Source organism: Vombatus ursinus, unplaced genomic scaffold, assembly GCF_900497805.2.
Source record: "Vombatus ursinus unplaced genomic scaffold, bare-nosed wombat genome assembly UNPS02010193.1, whole genome shotgun sequence".
NCBI lineage: Eukaryota > Metazoa > Chordata > Mammalia > Diprotodontia > Vombatidae > Vombatus > Vombatus ursinus.
The window spans coordinates 2,599,466-2,615,132 of NW_020949971.1; the positions used below are offsets into that span (position 1 = coordinate 2,599,466).

General features: G+C 55.5%; 1 protein-coding gene across 17 annotated transcripts in view; it reads left to right on the plus strand.

The window, feature by feature from the left end:
- The window catches only part of PCM1 (pericentriolar material 1), an 80,464-nt gene that overhangs the window by 29,521 nt on the left and 35,276 nt on the right, over positions 1 to 15,667 (plus strand). For all 17 annotated transcript variants that reach the window (XM_027853608.1, XM_027853612.1, XM_027853610.1 and 14 more), the window contains 13 exons: positions 111 to 294; positions 1,145 to 1,321; positions 1,769 to 1,926; positions 2,494 to 2,726; positions 3,229 to 3,377; positions 3,470 to 3,599; positions 3,880 to 4,032; positions 4,724 to 4,914; positions 7,695 to 7,898; positions 9,864 to 10,083; positions 10,171 to 10,316; positions 10,799 to 10,989; positions 15,447 to 15,621. In XM_027853608.1, the coding sequence (XP_027709409.1) occupies positions 111 to 294; positions 1,145 to 1,321; positions 1,769 to 1,926; positions 2,494 to 2,726; positions 3,229 to 3,377; positions 3,470 to 3,599; positions 3,880 to 4,032; positions 4,724 to 4,914; positions 7,695 to 7,898; positions 9,864 to 10,083; positions 10,171 to 10,316; positions 10,799 to 10,989; positions 15,447 to 15,621 (2,311 nt within the window). The remainder of the gene's footprint in view (positions 1 to 110; positions 295 to 1,144; positions 1,322 to 1,768; positions 1,927 to 2,493; positions 2,727 to 3,228; positions 3,378 to 3,469; positions 3,600 to 3,879; positions 4,033 to 4,723; positions 4,915 to 7,694; positions 7,899 to 9,863; positions 10,084 to 10,170; positions 10,317 to 10,798; positions 10,990 to 15,446; positions 15,622 to 15,667) is intronic.

Consider the following 15,667-nt stretch of genomic DNA (forward strand, 5'->3'; position numbering starts at 1 on the left):
TGGATGGATGGATGGATAGGTCAGTGGGTAGATGGATGGGTGGATGGCTTGGCATCACTGAACATGGTCATACTTTGGCTTCCAACAGATGCTGTTTTTTCTATTCCTAGTTTTGCCCTCGCCTTCCCCTCAGAGGAGCACTGGTTCAGCAGCCTCTGCCCCAGTGGGCCTGGTCCCAGCGGCCAACGGAGAGCTCTCCAGTCATGCCCCCTCAGCAGCTTATCCACCTGACGTGCTGGCTTCTCAGAATGAGAGTGAGACTGAGGAGCACCTGAACCCGACGGAGAAGCTCCAGTAAGGGCGTGACACCCTGTGGGGACCCTGCGCCGCGGGGTCAGGGTGGGGGGCACTGGGAGGGTTGTAGGAAAGACGTTTGGGAACCAGGTTGTGCAACGGTTAAAGGTTCCACATGTCGTCGTTATCGAGGGGGAAAGCTGTTGATGCTCTGAGTCCTTCCAGAGAAGTGCAGGCCGTGGTACAGAAGGCAACGTGGGCACCAGTAGGCTTGCTGCTCAGAATAGCCTCATCTTGCATTCAGGGATCAGGGCCCCGTTGTCGGTCCCTTGGAGGGGGTACTTTACGAGTAACTGTTTCTGGTGGTGCTGGCTCAGAGCGGGAGGATTTCTGGAGATCGTAGGCCAAATGAGCTGCTCCTGCAAATGAAGGCCAAGCAAAGCCTCAGTTCTGTGTATTGCCATCATCACCTAAACCTTCCTGTGTCTGTCCGAGAAGGAGACTCCCAGTGCCACATGGGGACACGAGTTTAATCACTGTCTAGTTCCAGCTCTCCCCCCTTAATTGAAATACAGCTTTGACCTCGGGGCTGCTTTGCGGGGCATGTGCCCAGTTCAGGACGTTGGAAGGAGCAGCATGGGTTCGTCTGTGGGGCTTTTTCTGAAATAAAATGGTGAGACAAGAGGCAGCTAGGCGGAGCAGTGGAGCAAGGACCTGAGATCAGATCCAGCCTCGCACACTCTATAGCCGTGTGGCCCTGAGCAAGCCACTTAACCTCCGTCTGCCTGAGTTTCCTCATCTGTGATTACAGTGAGATTGTTCAGATGAGGTGACACGTTTAAATCACTCGGTGAATCTTTAAGCTTTCACTCAGTTGGTTTTATGGAGCCTGGTGATCTCTGTCCTGCAGGAAGCTGAATGAAGTTCGGAAGAGACTAAATGAGCTGAGGGAGTTGGTCCATTATTACGAGCAGACGTCGGACATGATGACTGACGCCGTGAATGAGAACACCCGAGACGGAGAAGAGACAGAGGAGTCTGAATACGGCTCGGACCACGAGAACCCGGGGCCCGTCACCAACGTTCGGTGAGAAGCAGGTCTCCGCATCCTCTCTCCCCCAACCCCTTCGTTTCTCGTGGGCTGGGGTCTCTGTAAGTCGGGCTTCAGGGGTGATGAGGCTGGGGCTCTGTGGAGCTCCAGCCCCTCCTGGGCGTCAGGGAGTCTGAGCACCTGGCAGTCAGTGAGTCAAGGCACTAACATGCTCCCTGGGCGCCAGGCCCTGGGCTCTGCCCTCCGTGCGCTTGGGCTTCATCAGGAGAGAGCACCCGGAGCGGGCAGGGTGGTCCCGGCGTGTGCCGGTGGAGCCCGGGCGTGCGGCTTGGCTTTCCCCTTCCTCACAGACACTGCGGCCCTCCCAGATGAGGCGGAGTGAGGGTGGGGGGATGGGGGGCAAAGGCGCAGTGGGTCAGGGCCTTCATCCAGAGACAGGAGGCTTGGACTCTGGTGAGAAGGAGCAACTCTGGCTCCCTTTAGGAACCCCCAGGGTGCTGCAGGTTGGCCCGAAGTGAACAGTAAGGTGAACGCACAGTGCGTCGTCAACAACAGGGACGGGAGAAGCCTGAACGCGAACTGTGAGATCAACAACAGATCTGCCGCAAACTTACGCCCCCTGAACGTGTCCTCCTCTCTTGGTAAGCCTTCCCCAGGGGCCGACCCGGTCCTGCATCTCAGGCTCGCATGCATGCGCACCCCTTATCTGGTTTTTGGTTTTTTTTTTGTTTTGTTTGTTTGGTTTTTTTGGGGGGGTTTTTTTAGGCAATTGGGGTTAAGTGACTTGCCTAGGGTCACACAGCTAGTAAATGTCAAGTGTGTGGTCTGAGGCCAGATTTGAACTCAGGTTCCTCCTGACTTCAGGGCCGGTGCTCTGTCCACTGTGCCACCTAGCTGCCCCTTACACCCCTTATCTGTAAGAGCACCCGTCTAGGATCCCAGGCAGAATGCTGTGTTTGGCATTCAGAGACCTCCTGGAAGTCCCACCTAAACTCTTACTTTCTGCAGGGAGCCTTCCCCCACCCCTCTTCCTTCCAGTGCTTTCTTCCTCATCATTGTTTCCTGTTTATCTCATATTTATTGTATTAGTATTATCTCAGGTTCGTTGCTTGTTCTCCTCTCCACTAGATTGTTTGTGTCCCCTGTGCCTGAAGTACAGTAGGCGCTTAATAAATGTTTCTGCGCTGACGAATTGATTTTCCATGTAGAGTGCCGGTATAACAGGGAGGGAGGACAAGATCTTGATGGAGGACAGGGGGAAGATGAGGAGGAGGAGGAAGAGGCTGAAGAGGATGGAGGCAGCGAAGCGTCGTTATCCACTCACAGAAGCAGCTTGGGGGATGATGCCCCTGAGGACCCCGACTTTGAACAAAAGGTCAGCAGGCTGATGGCTGCCAAGCAGAAGCTGAGACAGTTACAGGATCTGGTCACTATGGTGCAGGTGAGGCGGGGGGGGACGAGCTGACCCTCACATGAAGGGTGAGACCCATTCGAGTGGATGTGGCAGATGACCAGGGGCTGAGCCTTCGGGCCCCGGTGCTCGTCTGTGTCCCGCGCAGTCTAGACCTGCTCTTCTGCTCTTCCTGATGTCGGCGAGGAAGCGGTCGGCCCTTGAGCTTTCTGTATCTGCTTTGTGACCAAACTTTATCCTGCAATGTGCGGCCTGTTCTCAGCTTGGGGGCTCGGGCAGCCTGGACGCCCCGCAGTTGGAGGGTGCCGGCGGGACTTCTCCCTTCACTGGGGTCTTGGGTGGTTCGGTGTCTGGTCCTAAATCACTTTCACCTTCATGTTGTGGTCAGAGTCCTGGTCTTTGTTTGCTGACTTAGCTCTGTGGGGGCTAAAAGAGTGATACCAGAAGGCCGTTGAGGGCTGGGATGGTTGGCGTCTGTGGGTGGCAGGATCCCATTGGTGGAGCCGGTGGTCTGAGGTCACTTCTTTCACAGGAGGACGGTGAGCCCGGTGCCGTCTCAGCCAGCACATCTCACCTGGGGGACTTCTTCCCAGTGGAGGAGGCGGAGACCAATCAGCGCTCCAACAACACGAGAGCCAGCAGCAGTAAGGTGCAGGAGGCCGGGCTCCACGACAAGGCGAGGTACGCTCCCTCAGCCCTGGGGCCTGCGGCTTTGGCCGTGGCCGTCTCTGCCGCTGGTCAGGGGCACATGCATCACCTCCCTCTTGTTGCAGAGAGAAATTCTACGAAGCGAAATTGCAGCAGCAGCAGAAAGAGCTCAGACAGCTGCAGGAGGAAAGAAAGATGCTGATTGAGATTCAGGAGAAAATCCAGGCCCTGCAGAAGGCGTGTCCTGACCTCCAGGTAGCTCTGGCCCCGGGGCTGCCTCGGCCAGCCTCGGGCAGGTGTCCCGCACCAGGTTCTCTCGGGCTGCTGGGGGGTGGTGTCTCAGAGAGACTTGGCCTCAGTGTCCCCATCTGTCCCATGAAAAGGGTCGAACTGAAAGGCCTCTGAGATCACTCGTGATCTCGATGCTGAGGACCCCCGTGAGTCCTGGTTCCTCGGCTCCCATCGGGGGTGGGGCAAAACCGTGACTCTCAGATGTTCGCTGATGGGAGGCAAACCCGTCTGACTCCCTTTGCAGCTTTCTCCTGCCAATGTGGGTAACTGCTCCTCTAAGAAGTATGTGCAGGCGCTGACCTCGACGCCGGCTGTGAATGAGCACGAGAACAGCCCCGCCAACAAAGCGGGGTTTGCGCCGGACGAACCCGCGGGGGCAGCAGGGGCGGATAACGAGGTAGGCAGGGGCAGAGGGGTGCGCGTGGCACCGCTGCCACTCGGCTCCCTTCAGGTCTGCTTTGGAATGTCTCTGAGGAGTCGAGGCTTCACGTCTGCTCGAGCGGCCACGCGGCTGGTGCTCTCGCCCTCCCGAAGCAGGACGTGGATTTAGATTTTAAAAGAGAGAGGACTCTTGGAAATGTCCGAGGTCTCAATCTTTCAGGCTCAATCAGAGTCTCTGAGACGCTGTTGGCGCCATTTCACAGCGATTTCAAGGTGTTTTGGGTTTCTGTCATCAGATCGTACATATCAAGTAGGGAAATTTTCTGAGGGCAGGATCGTCCTGGATTTGACTTTGTTGTCTGAATTTTTGTCTGAATGTAGTCTTTTAGAAAAATGTGTGGGAAATACTTGGCTGGCGTCCATTTTCATCAGCCTGAGTGAATGTCTGAAGTATTTCTCTTGTTGAGGCGTCCTCTTGACCTTCGTTGTAGGCCTTTTGTTTCCGTGTCCGTGGCATTTATGAAGTGTCTGCTGTGTGCTCGCTGAGCACTGTCCGCAAAGCTGCCAAGTCAGCTGACAAAACGAAGGTTTTTATTGGAAGCTGGCGGCCCCTGAAAGGGCAAATCAAGAAGTAGTTGTGACAGCAGGCGTGTGCCCCAGTGTTGAGTTGGGACTCACTGTGCTTTCCTTTTTTTTTTTTTAAACAGCTGTGGTCAGAAATGCGAAGACACGAGATTTTAAGGGAAGAATTAAGGCAAAGAAGAAAGCAGCTGGAAGCCCTCATGGCCGAGCACCAGCGGAGGCGTGATTTAACGGAGACGGCGTCCATGGCTGCCGTGTCAGTCAGGAGCGATGGTTCTGAGAATCCGTGCACCCCGCGGCAGAGCAGAACAGAGAAGTAAGAACCCCGCCTGTGCCGCTTGTTCTGAACCCGGCTCCTCTCTGGACAGCCAGCCTGTCTCATCGCGCTCTCCCTGGCACCCCAGCTCCCTGCCCTTCCTGGCCATGGGGCCGGCTCTGGAACACTCAGGCGCTCTGTCTCCCCCTCTCCTTTCTCTCCTCTCTCTCTCTGTTTCTCATCTCTCTCTCTCTCTCTCTTTCTCTCCCCCCCCACTCTCTTTCTCTCTTGTCTCTTTCCCCATCTCTCTTCCTACTCTCTGTCTCTGTCTCTCTGTCTTTCTCTCCCCCCTTCCCAGCCTCTCTCTCCCTATTCTCTCTCTCTGTGTCTCTCTCTTTCCCTCTCTCTCCCTATTTTCTGTCTCTCTCTCTATCCCTCTCTGTCTCTGTCTCTCTCGTCATCTTCCGCTGAGGCCTGCTGGGTCTCTGTAACCCAGCTCCCAGAGCCCCACTTCTTGGGCTCCACCTGGTCTGACCTTGGTCTGGTAAAGTGAAGGGAGCAGCCCTGGTCTTGGGTTCAGAATATGCCAGCCTGAGTGCTTCCCTGGGTAGCTTGGTGACCCTGGCCGGGGTGTTTGCACCTCGGTTTCCTTCACTGCTGAAGTGCAGAGGCCAGCCCCTCTTGGGTGCCACTGTCTCATTCTCTGCTGGGCACCCTTCTCATGTTGGTCCCGTAAGCTCATGCTCAGTGCTTACGTCCTTGCTGCTGCGTCCCAGTCTGGGGAAGCTCATTCTTCTGTGCGTTCTCCTTGACCCCAGACGCTGTGTCTGCCCAGTGCTACGGGCTCCTGGTGCCGTTCTTTCAAGGCCGGGCCTCGCTTTCTGTCAGGCTAGGGGGGCTGCAGCGCACAAAACACCCGGCCTGGAGTCAGGAAGGCCCAACTTCAAATCCAGCCTCAGACACTTACTAGCTGTGTGACCCTGGGGAAGTCACTTCACCTCTGTTTGCCTCAGTGTCCTCAGATGGAAAAGAGGGATAAGAAAAGCACCTTGCCCCTAGGGTGGTTGTGAGGATACAGTAAGATAGTCATGGTAAAGTGTTTAGCACAGTGGCTGACACAGAGTAGCTGCCATATAAATGTAAGCTCGTCATGGTAATAGTAGTGGTAGTGTTCTGCACAAACATTAGTTGTTACTGTTATCCTTCCCTGGCTCTGTGTCCACATCCACATCTGACTCTTTGGACCCCTCCCCTTCTCCTTCTCCTTTCTGTGCTCACAAGAGCTTGCCTTTGCTGCTGGGCAGGGGCTCTCCCTGGTTCAGCTCTGCTGGGCCTGGGGAAGACAGGCTTTTAACTTCTGCCCTGTCAGAGGCTACTAAAGGAACATTCTCCCGTTGGGCCAGGAGGGCGGTGATCGATGGCAGCAGGCCCGGACCGAGCTGCCTCCCGCCAGCGTCATCGCTGACGGTTCCTGTGGTGCTCTGGTGGGCTCACCGTCACCTTCCTCCTTTCATCCACGTGCCCTGTGCTCTGCTCCAGTGATGCCCCTCCTGGCCTCCCCTTGTCCTGGAGCTCAGCCCACTGAGGCCCTGTGGGCCATCTTGCACGGCTTCAGACTTGAGCCTACCTCAGATCCCACTTGTGGCTGCCGCCAGAACTCCCCCCTCCCCCCCCACAAAGGCCTCTCCCCAATGTGTGAAACCTCACGGGACAGTGGGGGAGGGGCACACTCCGAGGACGTCATGTCTGGGGGCTGCCCCCTGCACCTTAGCCGTTGGTACTGGGCATTTGGTGGAGACATGATAGGTTACATCTTTGTGACTTTTTTGTCTTTGTTAGCATAAGGTTTGCAACACGTAGTGCAGAGAGCGCCGGGCCTGCCTCTGGGTTGTTGTGAGATATCCGTAAAGTGCTTCGCACAATGTCTGGCACACAGTAGGAACTTAATAAATGCTCGTACCCCTCCCTTCCTAACCTAGGGAGGTGTAAGTGCTTTTATCTCCAGTTTACAGTTGAGGAAACTGAGGCAAGCAGTGCTGAAGGGACTGGTCCAGTGCCTGAGGCTGGTAGCAGGTGTTTCTAGAGCACTTACTAGTGCTAAGCACTTTAGAATCTTGGTCTCCACGGTTCCTCACGTCAGCCCTGAGAGCAGGTGCTGCTGTGACCCTCACTGTATGGGTGATGTGACTGGCCCAGAGTGGCGCGCAGCTCATGAGTGCCAGCTGTTGCCCGCTCCAGGACTAGCGCTCTGCGCACTGTGGAGCTCTCTCCTCCACCATCATTCTTTTGCTCATTTGGGATGTTCTCCGTGGTGGTCTGTCTTGGTGGATCCACCTCCTTCTCAGTTTAAAGCCCTTTGATAGAGCTCTTAGACTCTGGGCAGATTCCTTTTCACCAGCCTTTTGTAGAGGCGTTCCTTCCCTGGCCGCGAGCCCGCCTTGACAGCCTGTTCGCTCCCCAGATGCACCTTCCTCTCCTGATGTGCTTGCCAGTGGTGACAGCACCCCCTGAGCTCCTGCGGCCTTCAGCTTCATTCCCATGAGGCGCCAGACAGCCCAGGACCAGTGAGGAGAATAGCTCTCCTAGAGCCAGAGACTGGGAGTCCGGGTGGCAGCCGGGGCGCCGTTCTGGGCGTGGCTGCCCGTGGTGGCAGCAGAAGGGGATGGAGAGCTAGCTGCAGGGAGCTAGGACCGGAGCTGCCAGAGCCAGTCGGAGGAGGCTGGGGGCAGCCCCCCTCCAGCAGTGACAGTGTTAGCCATCGCATGTCTGTGACAGGAATTATTACTGAAGATGTTTGGCATGTGTGCACAATTGACTGTATTTTATGTCATAATCGTTAGAACAATGGCAACTTGGGGAAGTTCTACCCAGTGTGCCCTGGATGAAGAAGACGGCGAGGAAGATGGGTACCTTTCTGATGGAGTCGCTCGAGCAGAAGAGGAGGAGGAGGAGGAACAGGATGCCAGCTCCAGTGATGGCTTTGCCATGTATCCTCCTAACGGCGTGACTCGCAATCCCTATGGGGTCAAGGAGAACAAGGCTAGGTTAGTGTGGGGCCTTTTCTCTGGAGGGGCAGGGCAGAGGAAAGAACGGGGAGTCAGGAGGGCCGGGTGCCCTTTGGGCCTTAGCGGTGCCCTGGGGTGGCAATGCTTGTGGGGAGGCCAGCCCCCTGAGCTCGTCGGCATCCCGCACTCTGCCATCTTGGTGTGAGCTGAATGGGGCAGTGCTGATGAGTGGTTGGTTTTGGTTTTGGTTTTTCTGTGTGATCTTTGATTTGAGGATTAGTACCTGGCTCTGGGTCTTCCCCAAGGTCTTCCGTACAGCCCCCCTGCATTGGCACGTGCCGGGATTTAAATAGGGTATCATGAAGCTGTGACATTTAGCAGTGTTGTCAGGGTTTCTTCTCTAGAAGAGGGAAAGTGTGGTTCCCAGTCATGTATTTGAAAACAAGAAATCTTGCCTTCCTGACATTTTTTCCACTTTCAGTCAGTGACTCCGTTTCTTACTTTTGCTGAAGCACTTTTACAGTGCTTTGTCAGGCATTCACAGCAGCGGAGGAGCCGTAGGCAGCATCGTCGTGTCGAGATCCTTGTCAGAACCAAAGGGTCTGACTGACTCAGACAGATGACTGTCCTTCCGGATGGACCGGGGGGTTCATGGTCATTTCTTGCTGCTCTCTTGGGGGCCCCCCCCCAATGGTGGGATGCATCTCCATCCGGCCCGTCATTGATCGCGGGTCTGGTTTGGGAGGCATCAGTGGCTTCTTCCACCCCTCTTCTGGAAAAGCTTCTCACTCGTAGCTGAAACGATTATCAAAATTAACTGGGGATTCCAGAGGCCCCAGTTCCACGCTTGTGTTCCCCAAATGCCCTTCCCTGAATCAGCTGCATAAAATGCTGAATGTGTGTTCCCGTAGAATAGGAGGGGAAACTGGACTGTGATTTCAGTGGCACCACAGAATCTCAGTGAGAAAACTCCCTCCGTCCCAGCAGAGCTCAGCCCCTTCCCTGAGCATTGCCTAGAGAGAGACGCAGGGTGTGGCCTGGCCTGAGAGAGGACGCCACCGATTGGTGTGATCTGTGATGCTGTTTATTTTATGATGTATATTTTGTTCCATGACACTTGTCCTAATTACGCGTCCACACGGTTGGGACATGTTGGCCCACCGTCATTGACCCCCAGGGCCCAGAGCGGTGAGTGTTTAGAGCCAGGTCTTCTTCTTGGCTTCGGGTCTTGCTTTCTATCCATCCTTCCTCTCTCAGAGAAAGAATGATATCAGTGGGTTTTTCCACCCAGCTTGCTTTTCATAATACTTTTCTGCCCTGGTTCCCAGGGAAAACCATCCCCCAGCCACGGCAGCTAGTTAAAAAAGGAATGGAGCACCTCAGGGAACCTTTCCTCTCTGCAGTTTGGAGTTGGGTTTTTAGCATTCTGGTGCACAGGTGAAAGAGCGAGGTCAGTGGGGAGGAAGGAAGACGGACGCACCTGGCCCAGGGCTGCCCAGGGCTCCCCTTGGCTCTGTCTGGAGAAATCAGTGAGGCTTTTCCCTCCACTGAGATCCCTTTGCTCTTTGTCGGCCCTCACAGTCCAAGGAGACGTTGCGCAAGGATTCTGCAGCGTCTCATTCACGTAAAAATCCTGGCTAGCTGGCTTTTGGCTACGTCTCCGTGAAGGATCTCAGAAGCACCACGGCCTCCTTTGTGTTCTGCTTGGTCAGGGTTCGCTTTCCCTTCAGTACCCAAAGAGCAGGTGGGCAGGAGCCCACAAGTCAGAAAGAACGAGCTGCCATGTTGACTGACCCTACGTGGGTTCTCAGAGCCCTCTGGGGCTAGGACGGGTCTAGCCCCTGAGCTCTCGCTCAGTCTTAGCCTCCCCTCCAGGACGTGCTTTGTTCAGTCTGCACCCAGTGGAGATACTGTGGCAGAGTGGATGCCCCTGGCCTCCCGGCCTCCCCAGGCCCCACCTGGTGAGGTGGCGCTTAGTACCCCATGTTATCAATTACCCCGCAGGTGGAAGGCCAGCCGGCCTCTTTCTGCGGATGGAAATTACCGTCCCCTGGCCAAGACGAGGCAGCAGAATATCAGCATGCGGCGGCAGGAGAACCTTCGCTGGGTGTCGGAGCTCTCGTACGTCGAGGAGAAAGAGCAGTGGCAGGAGCAGATAGACCAGCTCAAGAAGCAGCTGGACTTCAGCGTCAGCATCTGCCAGACGCTGATGCAGGACCAGCAGGTGGGCTGGCGGGCTGGGAGCGGGGTGGGGGCGGGGTGGGGGCGGGGTGGCGCCGGCACACCCCTGACGGGGCCTTTTCTGTTCCAGACCCTCTCCTGTTTGCTGCAAACTCTGCTCACGGGACCGTACAGCGTCATGCCCAGTAATGTGGCATCCCCCCAGGTCCATCTGATCATGCACCAGTTAAACCAGTGCTATACTCAGTTAACATGGCAGCAGAATAACGTTCAGAGGTAGGAACCAGCTCGAGTTGCCAGGACGATGGGGACTGGGCTCTCCTGCCCCCGGCTCTACCAGGCCCTTGTAGCGCTCCCCTCTGCTGCTTGTGGGTCTTTCCTCCCTGTCCGTGGGAAGGGCAGGAGGGGGGAGGCTGCTTGCTTAGGGCTCTCTGCAGTGCTCGTGAGCGTTTTAACCCAGAGAGGTGGGACTCTGGGCTCATACTCTGTTACTGACCCGTGTGGCAGAGATATCATGAGGAAGGTGAGGGATGCCAGGCGTTGCACCAAATGGCCGGTGGCATCGGTGGGCAGTGCTTCCCCCCGCCCCAGAGAAGCCAGGGGCGAGCGAGGCCTGGGGGCAGTGGTGTGTCCAGGCCTGCCTTTCCAGTAGAGCCCCGGATGCACACGCCCCCGCATCCCAGTTGGGCTTCCTGTCATTTCTTAGTGTCTCTCTTTCTGGGGCAGTCACAGAAACAGACTCATCGTTTTCTTTGTAGGCTGAGACAGATGCTGAGTGAACTGATGCGCCAGCGTGAGCACCAGCCCGAGAAGGCGGGCAGGAAGGAGCGAGGCAGCAGTGCGCCGCCGCCCCCCTCGCCAGCTTTGTTCTGTCCCTTCAGTTTCCCTGCCCAGCCCATGAGTCTCTTTAACCTCCCAGGATTTTCCCATTTCTCTTCATTTGCACCAGGTATGTTTGTTCTTCTTTCCTTTTCTTTTTTTTCTTTTTAAGGCAGTTGGGGTTAAGTGACTTGCCCAGGGTCACACAGCTAGTAAGTGTTACGTGTCTGAGACCAGGTTTGAACTCAGGTCCTTCTGACTCCAGGGCTGGTGCTCTATCCACTGCGTCTCTTTGCTGCCCCCTGCACCAGGTATATTTGGAGACCATAAAGGGAGCACAAATAAATGGCACGCTGTTGAGAATTATGTCTTTACCAACCGGTGAATTTTTTTAAAGGCCATCGTTAAATGGGATTGTATGTTTTCAAAGACTGCTGGTAATGTTTTCACGCTCTCCAGAGCAAGGACTCCAGTTGTTCTACTGTTTCCGAGGCTTATTGGAGAGCTCAATCTAGTTGGGGAGTGCGTCTTGTAGGGACTTCTTTTGCTCCTTTGAGGGGCCCTGGAGTGTTTGCTCTCCCACGATGGAACCTCTGACTGCTATACTCTTTACCCAGGAGCAGGGGCCCGCTCGGGACTGGGGGGAGCATCCCTTGCCAAGGCCTCCCGGGTCTCTGCGGCCTCTTCTGTCTGGAGGCAGCGCAGCCACGAAGCCAGCCTGTCTTTGACGGCGGCTCTGCAACAGCCGTAGGCTCAGATGGAGCACAAGCCTTGACCAGTTCTCTTCCCCAGCCACGCCCTTCTCGCTCCTCGAGAGAGGCCATGGGGCCTCCTTCTGGGCAGGAGGAGCGCCGCCCGCCCCCCAGGCCGCCGAGTAGGGAAGAGCCGAGCTGTGGCTCGAGGAGGTCACTCGCTCCCTCCATTGTGTTGCCCCACCACTCTGCCTTTGGTCTTTCTTTGTACCCACAGTCCTTAGCATGGTGCCTACACATAGGGGCTGCTTCCTCCGTGCTGGCTGACTGATTGGCCGGCAGCAGGAGTCCAGTCCTGGCAGTAGCACGTGTTTAATGACGCCAGAGATGGCCGCCTTCAACTTCTGCAGGGCCTGGGGGTGGAGGATGTCCACACGCGCTGTTGGTAGACTCTCTGAAACACTCCCACGAGAGCCTTGTCTAGGGACCGGTATGGAGAGACTGCGGACTCCTTGGCGCAGAGCTCAGATGTTAAAATAACAGCGAGGGTGACGTGGAGAGGCCATCAAGGAGCATTCATCAGTCGCGATCACCACTGTTTCCCATGCCAACTTAATGGACATAAAGCACCGCTAGGAGGAGGGCGCCGGCAGAGCCTGGGAACCGCCTCTCCCGCTGGCCAGCGCTCGACGTCCTTGCCAGGCCGAGGAAGAGGGCAGTCTTCGTTCACTGTGAGAAGTGCCACAGAGTGGGGTGGTGGAAGATTCTGAGTTCTTTCCCCTGACAGACCTGCACAGAGTAGCAGAGGGTGAGACCCAAATAACCACATGTGTTCCAAGGGAGTTTGTAGAGGCGACTGCAGGTAGAGCCCCTGCTCCCCGTGCTTCCCTGGGTCTAAGATGTTTCCTCTGATGAGGCAGACGCCATCAGAGCCGACTGACTGTTTTTAATGCTGCTGAGAAAAGGGGGGCCGGTCGCCGAGGTCCCATCTATTTCCTGTTGCGTTGGGATGTAAAGTAAGACCAGCTCCACCCATTCCACCGCTCCAAGGATAGCGAAGTAGAGTTGCTGTTGATGTGCTCTCGGCCCCGTGCCAAGAAGCTCCTCACGCTTTTGGAATATTTGGCGAATTGTTCCCTCGCTGCCCTTGTGAGGGACGGCATTGCCTCTAGCACAGGTCATCTCTGTGGACACCCGTGGAGTCACCTGTCCGTACCAGAGTCTCCTGTACCACATCTGGTAACGCCTCTTCCATGAGGGGCTGGAGTGTCCGGAGCCAAGGACAGGGGCCCTGCTGCCATTGATAGCAAGAGTCCTTGCAGATCTCTTCCTAGTCTGGTCATTGTTGTTTTCCACCTTCTGTTTCATCATCAGATGCCTCGGGATGACGTGGTTGCTTAGACCTCTTCTCAAGCCTCCCGTTAACCTGTGTTTTCCTTCCTTCCTCCTCTTTGTTTTATGAGTCGGGTGGCTCAAGGTCTCGCTTCCTCATTCTCCATAAGGTTGTACAAGCCTGTTGATATTCTAGCTCAGGGTTTCCTTTGGGGACCTCCTCTCTCTCTTTGGCAAATAGGTTTGGGGTTTGCCGACCAGGCTTTTTAATCTCATGGCCACGGGTCAGCTTCTGCTGAACTGCTGTATAAAGACGGTCATGATCTGTATTTGTGCGCTTCTGTTCATCCGCAGGAGCTGGTGCAGTAGCTCAGGAGGGAGCTGGTGCTGAATTCTTGGTGTGTCTTATTCTAACTTTGTGCAGGTTTTGATCTGTGCCCTGACGAGCCGGGATCTCCAGTGCATGCAGACAGCTTGATTCGGGAAGGACTTGTGCATCACACATAAGTTCCTGTCTGTTTCCAGCGTGATCGCTTTCCGCTTTTGTGGTCTTGTTTGGGGCTTGACATGTTTGATGCCTTCCAGTTCTTTTCTTAAAGAAATGATTTCTGATCTGTGGGTGTTCACTCTACCAGTGTCATTCATTGTTCTGGATCCAGTTTCTGCCTCTCCGCGGCTTTGTATGGAAGACCTCAGGGATCACGATACATGTGGGTTTCCTTTGGAGGGTCTCGGCAGGTTCTCTGTAGAAGACCACTCTATTCTCCGCAGCAGATGTTGGAGCTGAAGCTGCAGTTGTGTGCGGTGCTATTTTGTGCGGATAACTCATGACGATCCTTCTTACACAAGCTGGCTAAGTGGCCTGTGTCCCAGGGATGTCCTCTTGCCTTGGGGTGTAAAATGAGACCGGCTCCTCCAATTCCTTTAAGCATTTTCCCAAAGAGAATCTTTGATCCTTTCTTCTGTTTTGCTACAACCCGCTCTTACCTTCTGGCTTCTTTCATAGCAAGAATGGCTCCAAGATCGATAGCTGTCAGGACCTCCTGGCCCATGTCCACTTGTCAGCCACTGTGGGCCTTGAGCCCACACTTGGGTTACCAGCTACAAAATTAACCTCTATCGACTGAATCAGAGCCCTCTGCTCACCCTTTCTGCCAGTCTGCCCCATCCTTGCACAATCAGAAGGGAGCCAGGGAGGGGTTGGGAGCATTGTGTGTTTTTGTTGACTAGGCCCATGGCCCGTGAGGTCCCCTAGCCCAAGTAGCCAGCTTAGAAGCCCCTGGGCACCAGCCACTTATCACGTGCCTGGCGTGTAGCAGGTGCTGGGGGTGCATCGTCTTTCTCTGTCAGAGAGCTTCCGTTCTGATGGCCAGAGTAGGGGTTGGTCTCATGGGTTACCACCGCCTCCTGGTCACTGGGCAGTCTTCTCCGTAGCTCGGCAGGTCCTCGGATGGACGCACCTTGGAAGAAGCAGGGAGGCGGTACCCGTGGGAAAAGAGCTTTATTGGGGGCCACAGTCATTCGGGCATTGACAAGCATGGACTGCGTGCTTCACATCCTGGCACTAGAGTTACCAGGTATCTGGCCTTCTCTGGGTCTCGGTGGCCTACCTGTAAAATGAGGGTCATTTCTGGCTCTGAATCTGGGGTCCCGTGTCCTGAATGAGCTAGCCTTGAAGAAGCCATGAGGAGCGACAGATGGGAGAAACATCGACTCTCTGCCAGCATTTGTAGAGGGCTCTCTCATCATCCATGGCAGTTTTAGGGCGCAGAACCGCATTTGCTAAGAGAATTAGAAATGACTTTTAAGGCTATGGAGCTGGAATGCCCAGCCCCGTGGAAGACATACCTCCACTGGTGCCAGCATCAAAGCGTTGGTTTTCAGTACGTTTGAGAGTGGAAAAAATGACACGGCGGTGGTGGCAGGCGGTGCAGCAGACAGTGGGAACTACCCAGCCCTGGGCCTGTTTTCTCAGTTCTGTGCAGCCTCACCCTTGCCCAGGCAGATCAGTCACCAGGCTGGATTTGAGCTCTGCGTTCGTTCCGCGATCCCATCGTGTCTCACGTGTCTGCCCTGGGCAGATTCCCTATCGTTCGCGAGGTCCCTCTGGAGGCTGCAGACCTCCTCCATGAGGTCTGCGTTCCCTGAGAAGACAGCAGCCTTGCCCCAAACCAAACGGACAAAGAGTCCCTCTCCTGCAGCCGCTCGATCGTGTGCCACTGGTGGCAGAGGCAGGTGGCCGTGAGTCCTGGGGTAGCCACAGAAGGTCAGCCAGTGCAGATGGGGAGAAGGGGTGGTAAGGGAGGGCCTCCGCCCTTCCCAGGGCCGCGTGGGTGTGGACGATCCCAGCACATGATGCCAGGTGAGGTCCTGGGCTGCGGAGCAGTTCATGAAGGGAGCGGCCCTGCATGTAAAAAGCCACTCAGCTTTCGAATGAGATGAGGTATGTAGAAGGTTTCATTGTTACAGGCTTAGAATGACCCGATTCTAGAAATTGCATTCGTTAGTATGCGGGGTCACAACTTCCCAGTGCCTTGTCACATCTGTGACTTTGCTCTGACAGGTATGAATTTCAGTCCTTTATTTCCATCTAACTTTGGAGATTTTGCGCAAAACATCCCTCCGCCTGGCGAGCAGCAGCCACGACCAGCAGCTCAGAATATTCCAGGAAAAGCCGAGTACGTGGCATTTCCAAAACCCTTCGAGAGCAATTCCTCCATTGGAACCGAGAAACAAAGGTATTTAGTTCACAGAGAAGGTTTGGCGGGGGGGGGGGGGGGGGGG